The sequence below is a fragment of the Nestor notabilis genome, unplaced genomic scaffold (assembly GCF_000696875.1).
Source record: "Nestor notabilis isolate BGI_N333 unplaced genomic scaffold, ASM69687v1 scaffold14233, whole genome shotgun sequence".
Taxonomy (NCBI): domain Eukaryota; kingdom Metazoa; phylum Chordata; class Aves; order Psittaciformes; family Psittacidae; genus Nestor; species Nestor notabilis.
Genome location: NW_009920678.1, coordinates 38,286 through 54,822, shown reverse-complemented (window position 1 = coordinate 54,822; position 16,537 = coordinate 38,286). Strand labels below are relative to the sequence as shown.

At 39.5% G+C, this 16,537-nt stretch overlaps 1 protein-coding gene across 1 annotated transcript in view; it reads right to left on the bottom strand.

The window, feature by feature from the left end:
• Window positions 1-17: 17 nt before the first annotated feature.
• The window catches only part of LOC104402815 (chromosome unknown open reading frame, human C16orf62), a 52,670-nt gene continuing 36,150 nt past the window's right edge, over window positions 18-16,537 (bottom strand). Inside the window, exons 26-30 of the mRNA XM_010010795.1 lie at window positions 11,534-11,673; window positions 9,910-10,075; window positions 8,261-8,379; window positions 659-805; window positions 18-116 (exon numbers count right to left, since the gene is read on the bottom strand). Of these exons, the coding sequence (XP_010009097.1) occupies window positions 18-116; window positions 659-805; window positions 8,261-8,379; window positions 9,910-10,075; window positions 11,534-11,673 (671 nt within the window). The remainder of the gene's footprint in view (window positions 117-658; window positions 806-8,260; window positions 8,380-9,909; window positions 10,076-11,533; window positions 11,674-16,537) is intronic.

The window sequence follows — 16,537 nt, the reverse complement described above, 5'->3', positions numbered from 1 at the left end:
TGTTAAGTGGGCATTCCTCAGGTCCTGGACTGCAGAGGAAGCCGAAGGGCCAAGTCCGTGAAGTGACTCATTTCAGGTTGTTTGCTTTGCTTCTTGATGTATTCTAGTGTTGTCACCTGGGTAAGAAAATAAAGGTATTTTGAGATTTTAAATGTCTTTCTTTGTCTTTTCTCAGTTCAAGGGCCATCATTTAATTTATGTGAAAGAGTTTTAAATAGACATTCATGATTTTCTCTAAATTTCACTGCCTTCATGAACACTTGCGTTTCTTGCTCCAGAGCTGGTTATTCATGTATATCTTAAAGGCTCTAGAACGCCCACTTTCCAAGCTTACACTATGCAGTTCCTTCCACTAATAAAAATGCTGTACTACTTTTAAAGATAGTTTTCGTTACAGAAAACAGTTCCAGATTCCTTAATGTGTGAAAAACACGTAAAAGTGCTAGAAAGATAGAGACCACTTGAAGTAAGACAAGCTGCTTATTCCTTAAGAAGCATTTAAAAATAAGTGGGGTTTTTTAAGCTGATTTATTATTTAAAAGAGCAACTTGTAAAGCGATTGGCTTTATTCAGATAAAGGAATGTTACCTTTTGTCAAATGAGGAGTTCAAAAAGAACTTAAGAACTACAGTTTCTCTGCATTACTCCTTTTCCTTACCATTGTACTGGTGTCAGCAAAGCCATGCTTCTGAGCAAGATTCCAGAGATTGACTGAAAGCTGGTTTAGTTTGTTGTTTCGTAGATCCCCATGAGCTAGAATAGTGTTAAAGAAATAGAGTGCCAGGTGGCTCTGTCGCTTTAGGGTCTATAATAAGGAAAAAAATATATAAAAATCCTGTATTAACAGGTCATCATCCCAAAATATCCAGCATAACCTCACCGGATTCTCTGAACTCTTAGAAGTGCAAAGGGCAGACATTCATTTCGTGAGGTACAGCAATAACTGCAGGCACAAGAAAATGGGCATAGTTTTTCATGTCAAAACGTAACAATTAGTGATAATCAGGAATCAATCTAAGTTGCTGTAACTAAAATAATTACACAAGACTCCTACATCTCACCCCTCTTCGGCACAGCATGTAGCTCTGACACGTTTTTAACTCCAGACTCCCTACAACTGCACAGAAATCCCACCAACCAGCCTTCAACTTACATCACCATAGCTATATGTATTTTTAGAGACACCACTATCATCAATCTAGATGAATGCAACTTTAGGCTTTTTCCAGCAGTCTATTCTACTTAAAGATGGTTTTTCCCCTGCTATTCTTTCACTGAAACTTTGGTGATACCAACATAATTTGCAGCTACTTCGCCAAGGAGGGACCTTAAGGAGGACCCCTGCTTCATGCTAACCTACCATGGGGAAGCACTGTGCCCTTCAGCCTCTGTGGAGGAGTTCTGGGGCACAGACAATCCTGCACTAAGCTTACAGGGTGCTACGATGCTGGTTTAGGGTGAATGGAAAACAGAATTAAAATGCTATCGTAGATTCTGCCTATTCCTTTAGAATAAATTCTAAAAGGCTAAAAGGATGAATTAGTATTGGATGCATGTGAGTGTAGTATCTGTTTATAGTGCTTTGCTGCAGCTATCCTTCATTCTTTGCTCAAGACAGACCACTGATAAAAGCACAGCTCCATCTTACACAGATACCACAGCAGCAGAGTAGTAGTTAAAACAAAACTGCCAGCTGAGCACCTCGATTAATGAACTTAATACTTCACTTTAGCTCTCTCAGTTCAACACATACTAGGTAGCTAGCACAGAGCATTCAGATGTGAAGTTACAGAATACTGAAGCAGAGATTAGGATAAGAGGAGTGCAGTGATCTCTGACCTGTGCACTCCTGAAATGATGCTGATGCAACCATGCAGCTTCTGCCTGTTCCCTAAGGGATCAAAAGTAAATTAATTTCCCCTCTCACTGCCAGCAGAGGAGAGGTCAGATGCTATTAATCAAAGAAGGGCATACACTGAGCTATCAGTCCTCCAGATAAACATGGAAAAGGAGAAAGCCACTATTAAAGACTTGGCTCACTAGAAAAGAGGACACAGCATGCCCCACACTAGAAGCATCAGACTGCTACTGTATATGAGACACAGAGTAGATTCATACACACAGAAGAGATCTGACACATCAGAAACTGCATCCACATGCATGCATATGCAATGCCCACAGCTGCTCAAGGCCCCAGAAGTTCCCTAAGCCCTAGACCAATTGGATGAAACTACTGAGATTACAGCCACTCCTGTAACAGTTATCTACATAAGCAATTTCCATCCCAACAGCTCCAAAACCTATTCATAAGCTAAAACTACAACCATCATTTTAAATGTTGAACATACCAGACAGAGAAATACAATTGATCAGTCTAGTCCAGTAGTAATAACACAAAAAGCAGACATACTACTCAAAAAGACAATAAAAGGGAAAGTAGTTATGTTTAAATACTACTGTAGTATTTCTCTTGAAGAACTAACATCATTCAGGCAAAACCAGATAGAGGGTGCAGCCAGCTGGCCCATGTTTGCCACATTATTCACAAGGCATCCTGCCACATCCACATGTATCCTGGATCAACAAAATAACCTTTATTAACTATATTTTTTTTCCCATTGACCATCTAATGCCTGTGTGTCTTCTGCTGAGTACAAACTTCAAAGAGGTTCCTGGGATTTGCCTGGAGGTTTCCTCACAAGCAGTGGGACAGTCAAATTATTGGGCAGAATGCAAAAGCAGCAGTACTCTGGTCTGAATAACAACCAGCGAGGTTTTCCAGGCAGTACCAATGCAAATACAAAATCCATTCTTTAAAATAAGGATGATATTTTGACTAATTTGAAACATACGTACTTCAGAAAGGATCACACTTCAAAAAGGTTCTGGAAACACATTAAAAAGCTGGAAGAATGAGATGCACACTACCTCTCGCTGTATTGGGGTAGGTGTAACAGGATTTTGGCATATAGTCATCAGGAACACAATGTAAAAAGAAGAGAGAGGCAGGCTCAGGTATGCAGTAAATCCCAACATGTCTGAAAATGAACAAGGGTCAGAGAAAAGGCTGCACATGATGATAAACAGGAATGTTTGTATAACATGGCACCGACCTCCAACCCAAGGGAGATACCTGTGCCAGGATGCTGCCATGCCTGCTGACATAACTGAGATGGAAAGGTGGATGGCACTCAACTCACAGGATGTCTTCACAGGCAGCAAGGAGAAAGCAACAGCTCAGCCATTTGGCAGCCACAGACATCATGGGGCTAGCAATTCCCACATCAAAAGGAATTGCCAGCCTTCCAGGCAGCGCATTTTCCATAATCTTTGGAATGATGCTGATGACAGTGAAACAAAGAACAAACCACCTCGTTTCAGAGTGTGACTCTCTTGTGCCTGAGCCCCTCCACCAAAGTGCAGAGCAGTGTCCAAATTTCATGTAAGCCTAACAGAAAAAAATAGGATCTTCCATACAAATGACTGAGTAATATATTTCACAGAATTCTGCTTAGCAATTAAAATATTCATTCCTGTCTTTCAGTAACTTTTGCCAGACATCAATGTCATAAGGATACCTTGAGCCTTCTGTTAGAAAAGCATTTGTGCATCTGAAGATGCATCCAGCCTGCTGCAGCTCTCTGATACTCCTTAACAGTCCATCTGTGGTAGCACAGAACTCAACATGGCCTGTAAGGCTCCTCCAAGGTACTAAATGTATCAGTCTAGGTTGAGTCCCCATGCTGATACAGCATCTGTTTGCTGGTGTTACCTGAACTATCTAGCCTGAAACTAATTCCAGCACTACTGTGATGCTGGTCCTTATGTCCTTGTGATCCAAACCTAGGTATTCCTAAAGGAAGCCATGACAGGCAGACTTATCTTTCCTTAAAAGCTCTCCTGTGAAGCTCTTTGGGAATCTTTTAACATCTGTTTGTTCACTGGAAAAGATCATGAGCTGCATGAGGCAGACCATGTGCTCAACTCTCTCATTATACAACTGTCCTAATACAGGATAAATGAAGCACCTAGCACCAAAAGCAGCTTGTACAGGCCCATTTATAATAAAAGGAAATAATGATCTGAGAAAACACCAAGAACCAAGCTGCAGCTGGGAGCTCATATACCACACAAGAGGACACATATCCCCTATTTCACCACTCCTCTAGCACACCAAGATGGTCAGAAGAGAAAGTGCTTTCTCTTGGATACCATCCTTGAAACAGCAGTCCTGAACCTCCCTCTAAAGTACTGTCTCAGTGACAGCTTCTGCTGGCTCAAGGTGCAGCAGCACACCTCCAGTTAAGGCAGGCTGAAGCACTTTACTCCTAGCTCTATACTGGCACCATGGTAGCTTCATCTCTATTTCAAAGCCCTTGTTGTATTTTTAAAGCTTTCAATATTCATCATGCTGCTCACATCAGTTTTATTTCCCTCTAAAACTAATTCAACAAAGAAGCGCTCCATGTAGAACTTGTGGTTCATGGAGGACCAAACCACACTTTCCAAAACCACACTCAGTAATCCTGCTGTAGGCTGTTAGCAGAATCCTGATTTATGTATTTTGGTTTCCTCCATTTACCAAGTATGTTGCAAACATGCAGAAACAATGTTCCCAATTAAACTCTCTCTAGTCTTTAAACTCCACCAGCATGTCAGAGGCAACGGTGTAATAAAAGGATTAATCTTGGAGTTCAGACTCTCCAACTCTGAGACAAAGAAGTGGAGCTGAGACACACCAGCCACAGTTCCTACCTGCAGTGCACCTATCCTCCTGCTGACCCATCAGCAGGCAAGCTGCAGGGTTCCAAAACAGGCACCTCCACCACCTGCAATGTCTTCTGCAAACTGCAGCAGGTGAATTCTCTCATCCCTCTCCTCCCACAGTGGAATATAATGTTTAACCACCTTAGAAAATCTTGGCCAAGGACACAAAATTCTTGAGGATGAGCAACTTCTCCTCAATTGAAAACACACCCAACACGCTAACAGAGAGCTACGTCCAACTCTGCTTCTAGATCAGTATTCAAACACATGAAATCAACTGAAGTTTTTCTAAGTTTAGATAAAATTATGTCCTGGGTTCAGCTACAGCAGTCATTTTTTCTCCTTCTTAGTAGCTGGTGCAGTGCTGTGGTTTTGACTTTCAGTCTGGGAACAACGCTGATAACACCGATGTTTTTAGTTGTTGCTAAGTAATGTTTACTCTGACCAAGGACTTTCTCAGTCTCATGCTTTGCCAGAGAGGAGGGGAAGCCAGGAGGAAGCAGAGGCAGGACACCTGACCCAAACTGGCCAAAGGGCTATTCCATACCACAGCACGTCATGCCCAGTATATAAACTGGGGGGAGTTACCCGGAAGGCCCAGATCGCTGCTCGGGTCGGGCTGGGTATCGGTCGGCGGGGGGTGAGCGGTTGTGTCCTTTTCCCTTGTTATTCCTCGTATCATTATTATTAGTAGCAGTAGTGGTTTGTATTATACCTTAGTTACTGGAGAGCTGTTATCTCAACCCGTGGGAGTTACATTCCTTTGATTCTCCTCCCCATCCCTCCGGGAGCGGGGGGAGGAAGGAAAAGGGGGGGGAGTGAGAGAGCGGCTGCGTGGTTCCAAGTTGCCGGCTGGGCTTAAACCACGACAAATTATCAATCAGTTGTGTTGAAAGCAGAAGCCTCAAGAGCATATCCAGAAATTGCTTTCTACTGCTCCTTTTTTGATACTTACCATAAAAAGTCCAGTATCTATCATACGGTACGTGGGAAGACTGCCATCCTAACATGACACTGCCAAGGACACAACAACATGTTCTGAATGCTTTGGATCAAAATTCGTCTTTGAATAAAACATACTCCATCTGGACATTTATCACTGAGTAGCAAGAGGCAAGGTATTTACACTCCTAAGAAACCTGGAGCATAAGATCAGTCTTCTACCCACCCAAAGGCAAAAAGGATTCACTGACACATGCTCTTGTGACCAGAAACAGCTTGAAGTTTACAGAACTATCCAGAACAGAAAATATCCATTCCAACACTGTCACATAATTGAAGCATTCTCCAATACTGTGAAAAGACCATGCTGTGTTAACATAAGATGCACTGTTCTCTTCCAAATTGCCCTTTCGGTGAAAGCATTTTATTGTGAGTAAAATTTATTTTCCTTTATAGCTTTTAAAGGAAATGAACCAATAAAAAAATGCAGAATCATCAGAGGCTTGTTCATTTAAATGAGCAGCCAAGAAGATGAATACTAAAAGGTCACTGACACTGAAGCAATCCAAATACCACAGTGATTTTACGATTGGGCCTACTTCAGCACAAATGGAGGTCTCTGACAGTATTCTCGTCGCCTCTATTTCCTCAGCAACAACAGCTTCCTCAAAAAACTATTCATTCTTACAAACCAACTTTTATCTCAATCTCTAAAGGACTTTTACTCAGCAAAGCAAAATAAATGCTCCCCCTTTGTAAATCAGGACGGACAGTGGAGTAAATCCAAGGCCACAGAGGCAAAGGCAGGGCAAGGACCTACATCCATGCTGCTTAGCTTTAAATCCAGTTTTCTAGGCAACAACTGCTTCAGTGAAATAACACAGGATCTCATTACTCAAAGTACTAAGCTTGAAAGAAGAAAAGAAAAAGCCTTTCAGAAACCACAGATTTCAAGCTTTACAAACATTCCCACATACATACTCCATATAGGAGTCAGATGCAAAAAATCCTTAATATACAAACCACAGTCCTGAAAACTCTTAAAAATCTCTTCCCAATATCTGCTTGGATATTCTAAATTGTGCAAGAATGGCTGATTTCTGCTGTTCCTGTTCTGAAAAAGAACTGCTGTTCACTGTGGTGATGTGTACAATGATGTAGAGGTATTTGAGCAAAGACTTCATTCATCTCACATCTCGACTATTGCTCAAGGAGGGATAAATAGGATAGCAAAAGTAGAGAAAAGGCTAAACTTAGCACAGTGTCCTCCAAATATGTATCACTCAACACATTCTGTATTGGCAAACACTACAAGCTACTGTGCAAACAGGCTACCTAAAAGATTACATCAAATTAATCATCCCCCACCCTCTCATTTCAGTCTACAAGCCTCAGGATTTCTATCAATATACAGCGGTTTAGTAAGGGGTGTTTAGGAAGTCGTGGAGGGTTTTGATCTCAGAAACAGTAAGTTCTCATTATTTCAGTAATACTGAAAACTTCCCCCACCTGCCCTTCACATACAATCCATTACCCTGTATTTGATCCCTCAGAGCCTCTGAACTCCAATCAAGAAATCCAATGAACTGCCTAGGGTTTTCTGTACTCAGTATTGAACAAATATAACCCTGCATTAAAAACAGGGTAAAGCCAAAACATCTTTCCCCTCCCTCTGCACCTCTCTCCTGACTTCATCCTAGTATCTGGAACCCAAAACTTTTACTAGTCAAACCAAGTGGTTTCCATTGTATTTTACCCAGTAACAGACTAATTGTGAATTCTTACTTTGCCCATTACAAAACTGGTCATTTCAGGCTACTGTTAACTTAGCTGGCAAGAAAATACAATTTAGAGAGAGAAAGTTGACAGCCATGAGGAAACAACAGGAAGGACAGATACAGAGCAGATTTTAGGCATAACTATATGGCAGTCAAAAGAGTGACTGTGGCACTGTCTCCAATTCTCTTAGGCCAATAATTGCAATACCAGCATCATCCAGCTCATTAAAGTCAGAAAGACTCTAATAATAAAAAAAGTTATCCCAGACTGAGCATCATATTTCCATAACCAAACTACATCAGGTCAGTTAATTTAAAGCTAACTCTTAACCTCACAGAGCATCATGTTTCCATAACCAGACTACACCAGGGCTCAAGCTGGTTAACTTAAAGCTAACTCTAACCTCACTATGCTGCTCTGCAAGCATTCTAGCTACTGCAGGCACATAGTTGATATCACGGAGTAACTTCTACTGTTTGTTGGTTAATTGTATTATGCATGTACAACATTCAGCTAAGCAGGTAACTTTAGCCTGCATATTAAAAATGTATTTTAATTGTTACATGATCTCTTTCACATCATTAGGTCTCTCTACCACAAGCCTGCCTATGTGACTGACTCACCTTTTAACAAGAAAAATTACCTAATTTCCTCTTGTTGCAAAGTTCCTGGAGCTTTGTAAATGACAAATGGCTGGTCAAGAACCTAGTACATTTATTCAACTCCAAAGTAATTTTGGTTTTGTACTGAATCGAGCTGAGTAAGAACATACCTCTTCTTTTCCAAGGGTTTTCAGATGATCCAGGATCTGTGCTATCACTGTTTCACACAGTTTATTAATTTCAGCCAGGAACTTAGAGTCTCCACCATATAGGGTATCATTAGAATCAACTGCAAAGATGAATTCAAGCTTAGGTTTGGCTAAAGAGTTATGCATTCATTTGCTACTGAAAACACCAGCTATTTATAGAAGACCAGATTGGGAAGTTATAAAATGACTCCCCTCCATGAAACAAACAGAACAATCTCATTTAAGTGCCTATCACTTGCCTACCTACTATGTTCTGATTTAAGGAACAAAACACTGAAAAGAATCTTCTATTCAGGAAGTATATTTTTGATTTCACAGACCTTGAAGGATTTTTATTTTCTTTTTTTTGGGGGGGGAGAAGGGAAAAGTGAGCTCCAAGTTTTAGAGCTGTGATTTTAAACATGTGTTTTGGCCTAATTTATTTATGATGTTTTAGCAAGAAGTTGGTTACAAAAAATGTGTAAGTTTAAGCAGTTTAAGTGTATTCTGGGTAAATCAGACAGCACCCAAAATAAAAGGTGATCCCCTGTTCCCAAGTAAACTTCATGGTCCACATAGGAAAAAAAAGATCATCCAACTACAGGGGAAAAATTAGTAATTTATATTTCCATGCTTTTTTCCACTGAAATGTAATTAATTCAGATTTCTCATCTTGGGATTATGCAGCTGTTCTGGTCATATAAAACACAGAATGAAAAAAAGGCAGCTAAACCACATTTCCTTACAGAACCTGAAGAACAGATTTACTATAAATGAGCAGTTCAACTGAAAGCTATTTTCTGTGCTGCTACCTGCAAGAGGTATTTTGTCATGGTTGGTAACTTTGATGGACTATTCACCAGAAAAACTGCAGAATGTATTACAGCCTGCCTCTTAGTGAAAGCCCTGTGCAACTAGAAGAAAAAGCCGAACTAGCTTGGCCTCTCAGACTAGCTAATCTTGTCAGTATGCTTTAAAAGGCCTGATTAATACTCTACCTTAATTTAGTAACCGCTCTATGATCAGGAGGCAAACACTCAAATTTTATAGCACATCAAAATATTATTACAAAAAGACTACAGCAATTGTACAAAATGCAAAATCTTTACTTTTTTTTTAACTAGCTGTCCTGAAGATTTTTGTAAGTTACCACCACAATTTCCAAAACTAAAAGCCTGTCCTCAAAGCAGCAAATACATCCTTTAAATAGCAAAGAGTAGGCATTGCATGCTTAACTGGAGTTAATAAATGTGAACGAAACACGAACGATAACTGTAAGTCAAGTTGACACATTAAGTCAAGTTGATACTTTAGACTAAAAGAAAACCCTCCGTACATATAAAATTCTAATATTTACTTGAAAAATTCATAGTTCTAAGTATTTGCACCAGCATCACCAGGAATAAACTACATGACCACTCTGCACAGATTCACTTTAAAGAACAGACTGTACATCTGTTCGGGAGCCACGTCCTGGGATTATTTTAAATTACAATATCTGGAGCTGCATAAGAAAATAATCCATCCTGTAAGATTGACTGCCACTGATCTTCATTAACTAGGTATGGTGATAACAATACTACAAATCGCACGGTGGAACACAAGGATACAGAGCCACCCTTAGGTATTACCTTTATCTACATGGTAGATATATGCTTCCTGAGTCATCGCAGACAGCAGATGCAAAACATTAGTATAAATCCTGACTTTGTCATCACTGTTATCCTCCCAAGTGTAATCCTGGATCACATTTAGTAATCCTCGCACGAGAAACAACACTCCTTGTTCTGGATGGTCCTACAGAAAAGAAAAATCAAGGTAAGTCAAAAACAATACCACAAAAACAATACCTCAAAACAAAAATTGGATTATTTGCAGTAATTCAGGGGTTTAGTCATAATATTGTATCTATAAAATATCATCAAAGCTGACAACTACTTTTCTTAAGTAAGTGCTTCCTGCAAATCCTTTTAAAAAATCGTTCCAGTTTCCTTCTAAAATGTCCATTTGACCCATAATCATAATCAAACTTGATCTAAGACAGCCTCCACAGGCAAACTTTGAAATGCTTTGTTTTCTAGTCACGGGGGAGTAGTACGAAATTTAATTGTCAGCTTCTTAACAGCTAAGCCTCTAAAATTAAACACACTGTGTAGACTTTTTAATTTAAATAATGTCAGTAAGCTATAAAAACAAGTATATTACTCATATAATTATAAGTTTCAGAAGAAACCACCTACATTGGGAAGTCAAAGCTACAGACAATCAACAATCTTTTAATATGAAAGGAATATAAAGACATCTGATTTACATAAGCTACGAGGTTTTGCAAGTAGTTTTAATACTGTGCCCAACTTATGTCAAGCTGGTGGTGCAATGACACCAACATACATAGGACAAATCACAGCCCACTGGGTATACTTCCTTCTGATCATCTATCCTATGAAGTGTGTAGGAGAAAAAATTGTGGAAGCTGATTTCTGAATCCTAGTATCTCATTGCAAGTTCCTCATTACTGAATCCAAGAGGCGAATTCCTCCTTCAATCGTCTGATTCTAGCCATTTCTCTGAGTGGCATCAAATTCTGATATAGCCTTCTTTCAGAGGCAGGTCAACAAAATACCTTGGCTATGTAAGTTTTATCTCAGATCTTCCAGATTAATTTACAATTTTGCCTCATCTTTTAGCTACAGCTGAAAATATAGGAAGGAAAATTACATATATATGTCTAAACTTGACAATTGGCTAAAAATTGGAAGAGTGTAGAATGGCAGTATTTTGTGAAATATTCATCAGAAGTGGAAAAGTATGCCAAAACACATCTTCTGGGTTGTTTTTTTTTTCTCCACTCAAAAGATTAGGCAACCTATAACAAAGTAACTGAAACTAATAGAAACTAGAGCTGTATATTTTTCCCCTCCTCAGGTATTAGATTTTACGAGTGTTTAGCTAAAATACCACTTTTACTTTTCAGTAAATTATGCTTACACAATTAAATGTTGGTGAGATTTCACTCTAGCCAAATCCGGTTAAGTGCAAGGTTCTACTGGGAGAGGCAATGCTGTTCTCCAGCTCCAGTTACTATGCCTCCCCATTTGGCACTGGGGTGATTTTGCAGCCAATAAGCAATTGGGTTCAGCTTGCTCATGGAAAACTAAGCACTGCATCTCCCACTCCCGAAAGCCCAGCGTACTCTAAATCTTTAATCAGGAAAGTCAAAATAGCCTATGTGCTATTCATAAACACACAACTTACCGGAACAACTAATAATGTGGAAAAAAAATTACAAAGGAATTCCAGGAGGAAGGCATCAGAAGGTCGCATCTTTCCATCGACATTGATCATTTTGGGCACTTCAGGAACAAGGCTCACTGCAGCTTTGAAAAAAGCATCAGCTACAAAATAAAAATACAGTTGCTGTATTATTACTCCAGCTGTGATGGCACAGTCATGTCCCTGATCCAATGATTGCTTCAAGTTTGTTTGAAATAGACCACAGAAAATGAACCTATGCTTAACTGCAAAGAAACTGGAGACTCAGCAATCAATATCTGTTGCAATTTAAGTGATGCTGGTTTTTCAAAAGAAGTTCCCACATCACTTGAGTCTTGTGAAGTTATAATTCTCCTTTGCTTCACAAGAGGACACCACTGTTTCAAATATATTGCAAATATAATTAACAAGAAAAGCACACAATTCAAAACTGACTTATCTACATAATGCTTATGCCAGAAGAACAGGGAAACCGAAGTGGGGTGAGGGGAAGATCTTGCTATCTTGTTCACAAATTCATTCACAAGAGGCTGTTAAAGTTACAAGGAAGTATGGGTGGCTCCATTTCCCTAAGTATTTACAGTCATCAAAAGTAAAATACTGATATAGTACCAGAACCCAAGGTATTGCTGGATAAAATGATTCTAAGAATGACAACAGAGGAATTACAGAAACCTTTCACTATTATAGCCTTGGGAAAATAGCTCTTAAGATGTTTTTCGTAACTCCCTACTATGTCTCTAATTCTACAAAAAGCCTCAAACACGAAAACATTTATTCCTCAGTTTATTAAGTTAATAAATTAAACCCAATATTTTCCCTCTTACCCTAGACCTCCTATATATGCTAAGAACTCCCAAAAAAATTTCTGACAGCAACACTGTTTTGCACTTTCTTGGCTACCTTTCTAAATATCTAACCATCCAAATCCCATTCAAGTTGTTTGGCCATATACTTCAAAGCATCTTTCAGAATTAATGCTGCATCTTTACTTTAAACACAGAGACTGAGGCCATGAAACCAAATTTTAGCAAAGAGAAAAAAGAATTCTTGGTGAAAGCCAAGAGGTGTTCCGTGGCTGAGATGGAGATACCACTGCCAGGCATGCATGGACACTTCCAGGAGTGAAGCTTGCTCTGGAAAAATTATTTGGAGCACATGGGACTCCAAGCAAATTTGCTAAATATAGTACCAACTGATATCTAATTTAAGCTTATGAGGAATACCAGGGAAACATGTGCTCTGGAAAAACTGTAAATTCTTCTGACTCTTACTTCTTTTCAGCACTTGAATGCTCAAGCCCTTCTTAACTTTTCAGTGCTCAGAACACAGATCCCTTCAGTCAAGCATCATACTTCCTTTTATTCTCCACATTTGAGGTTAAAGAATGACTTTTTATTTTGAAGGAAGGCAAGTAATCTTACTGAGCTTTATTAGGGGAAGGAAAGCAGCAGCTGATGCTCATTCTAGCACAAGTAAATGAATCGCTGTCACTTCCACAGTTGTCTCAGCAGAAAAAAGAAAGCACATGCCCCACATCACTTTGTAATAAAAACATGTGACCAGACAAATGAAAAAATGTGTCTCAGAAAATAGTCTGCATTCCAAAGTACCCACATCTGTGCAGAGAACACTCCTGCCTTCCGAAGTTATTTCACAGCGGGACAAGAATGATCTGTGCAGCTATCAGCCTCGATAATGAAAGAGAAATAAAAGTACCTCACCTGCTCTCCCAGCAATCAGTCTCCTAGACATTCTCCTCTAAACTTCAGCCACAGTACAAAACCAACCCCTATATCTTCACTATGAATTACTGCAATTTGATTCAATTTACTCTTCCTTGACCTCCTGCAGTCACTGCAAATGAGAGCTGCCTTCTCATCTGGTTGAGCACCTTCAGAGACGTGAACTCCCTTGTTAGACCTGCTAGTCAGAGCAGCATGCCCAGCTCTGCAAGTGACTGCTGCTGGGAATGAGGAGAGAGCCATCCCCACCACAGAAAGCTCACCAGGCCCTGTCCCTGCTGTGACAAGCTCCTCTGTGCTTCCACCTTGGTCCTCCCTGACCACAACAGTTACAGAGCTGCTGCCTCCCCACCATGACTCCTCATGGCTGCTGTCCTCTTTTCACTCATGGCTGCTGCCCTCTCGCCACTGCCACATGCTTGTGGTTGCAGGTCACCCTGCAGCCCCCACATACTGTTGCTGTCTCAGCACAATGGGGAGACTCTTGCCCCCCCACTTTTGATTCTTCTTGCCTCATTCCCCCTGCCCCACACAACACAGTAAGGCAAGCCAAAAAAGCAATAGAGCATAAAAGCAGTTGGTTGCATTTTCTATTAAAGAAAAGGTTATTTTACTTTGGTACATCAGAAGTACTGGCAAAGGAGAATATGTTCATTTTGCTATGAGTTCAGCCAGTCTGTGCTAACCACAAAATGATTTTTACACTGGAACACTAAAAGCATATTTATCCAAGGTGTATGTGCTCCGTAAGAAGCAAAAATAAACATTCACATTAATGCTAAGGTTTTACTAGAGACTTTGCAGAAAACTGTCCTCCAAACACTACCACCCTGTTCACTTGTAAAGAGTATGCATCACATGCTGAGTCTGGAGGAAAAGCTCACTAAACAGAATGTCACAGACATGCCCTTTTCTTAACAAAAAGAAAATGAGCACTGGTATTTAATTCTTAATTACACTAATTATGAGGTTATGCAAGAGTGCTTTCTCTATATCTTTTAACAGTCAATTTATAAAGCTATTGCTCTGGAGATGTTTCAAGAGAAAACCACACACTTGCTTTTCCTGGTATAAGGAGACACATGAAAAGTACCAAAACCCATAATGATATTGCATTCTTGATTAAAAAAAAAACAACAACAAAACCCCCATATATACAAGAAGGCTTCTTCTGGTAAGGGAAGCTGTTCTCTTATCTGCCTTAAGTACACCACTAGTTCTAAAGGGAGCCACTGTTAAGTTGGATAAAGGGACAGCAGCCTGCACATTACAACAAATCATCATGATAAAGTCTTCCCAGACTGCTGTTAATATCTTGTGCAGTGCTCCGAACATGACATACTTCATGCTCCACTAAATTTATCCTTTCACAGCAGCTCCTTCATTTTAGTTGTCCATAATCCTACAAATCTTTCCCTTGAGCATACATGTTGACTGACTTTCAGGCTACAAAAACTAACAGTCTTGGTTATCCAAGTCAGCACTTCCAGTAATACTGGCCCCTATGAAAAAGCAAGTGAAATTAGTGTTCAATGTTTTGCTTGTCAATATTCATGACGGTGCATATACACACACATTTAATTATATGTATACACAAATATGTATACCTCCATATATTTCTATATATCACTCTCTACAAATAAAAATTTAACTTACATAGTATTTGCTGCATCTATGAGAGTCAGACAAAAAACCAAGGAGGAACAAAGCCATTAATAATGGGGAAAACAATTAAGCTCCTTAAGTCCACCTTCAAACAGCAAGAGAGAGTGAGTCTGACATACCTACACAAACTATTTTTAGTCACGGATACAACTACACAAGGCTAAGTCCTCCCAAAGGATTAAATCAGGGCCCATACGCAGTCTTGTTTCTGAATGACACATCACCTTCATGCCCTACAACACTGTCAAGTCTGTTTTAATACTCTGAAGATTTTGCTTCCACATATGACAGATGTTGGAAATATAATGAAGCCTTATACTTCAGTGCAAAAAACTAATGGGAAGGCAAGTGTGAGGGGGTTTTGTTGCCTTTCTTTTTTTTCCTGCCTAATAAAATAATGCATTACTGTTTTGACAACCAAGCATTGCAAACATTTGGAACTCCTTCTCCTCACATTGGTGAGGTCACTGTGAGAGTTTTGCCACATTGTTGAAATGTGGTTTTCCCCTTGAGCTGTTGAACATTCTCCATCTAAAATTCTCTACACATCCCTTCCAGTCCAGAAACTACATAAAATTACTCGAAGTAACAAAGATGAAATTAGAAAATTAATGGCTGCTGCATAGTGAATGCACTATGTTAAATCATACTATTTCATACAATTCATACTATGAATTAGCTGCAGATAAAAAGGTAATTATGTGGATGAAGCTTGCTAATGCTAGGTTTAGGAATAGCTTGGTTATAGATTGTTAGCAAGGCCTTAGTACTTCCAGACAAAGGCATACAGAGGTGTAAGTGGAGGAGATTTGTACAGGGAGATCGTGCAGGATGAGTAAGAACAGTGGATACAAGATACTTTATTCTTAAGCTGTTACCAGTAAACACAACACACACCACCACCCACAAAAAAGAAAATAAACCCCACAAACCCAAACACCCACAGATTTCAGCCTGACTCTCTAAATTCCATGTAATCCCTAAAGACTGTGAGGTAAGATACTGTCAGCAGTCCATTAGTAATACTGTAAACTTTGACATAATAAACACTATAGTTGAATAGTATGGTTTTTCCTGGTTATTATGAATGAAAAAAGATTATATTAAATGAACAGACACATGGAAAAACATGATACAACACTGAAGCGTCAATATGGTTTTTGGAGAGAGAAACCATTCCTCAGAAAATTTTCCGAAGAACCCACAAGTTTGTGTTTAAAAGTGACCCAGCCAATGCAAATACTTAGATTTTTAAAAAACATTTAACAATGTCCCTCATACAGAAGGCTTTTAAAACAACTAAGTTGACAAAAGACAGGGAGGAAAGTCCTCCTGAAGATTCATAACCTAATAAAGGATGATGTAGAGAGGTAAAGAGGCAGGAATAAGAAGTTTTCACAGTGGAGTGAAATGACTACAACGTCCTTCAGGTTTCTCAGTGAAACATGTCCTTACGATGAGCTGGGAGGGAACAATGTTTGCAGAATAGTCTGGAACGTGACTGCAAAGAATTGCAGATGGATCTCATGATTATGAGCAATAAAACAGCAGATGAAATCTAATATTAGTAAGGAAT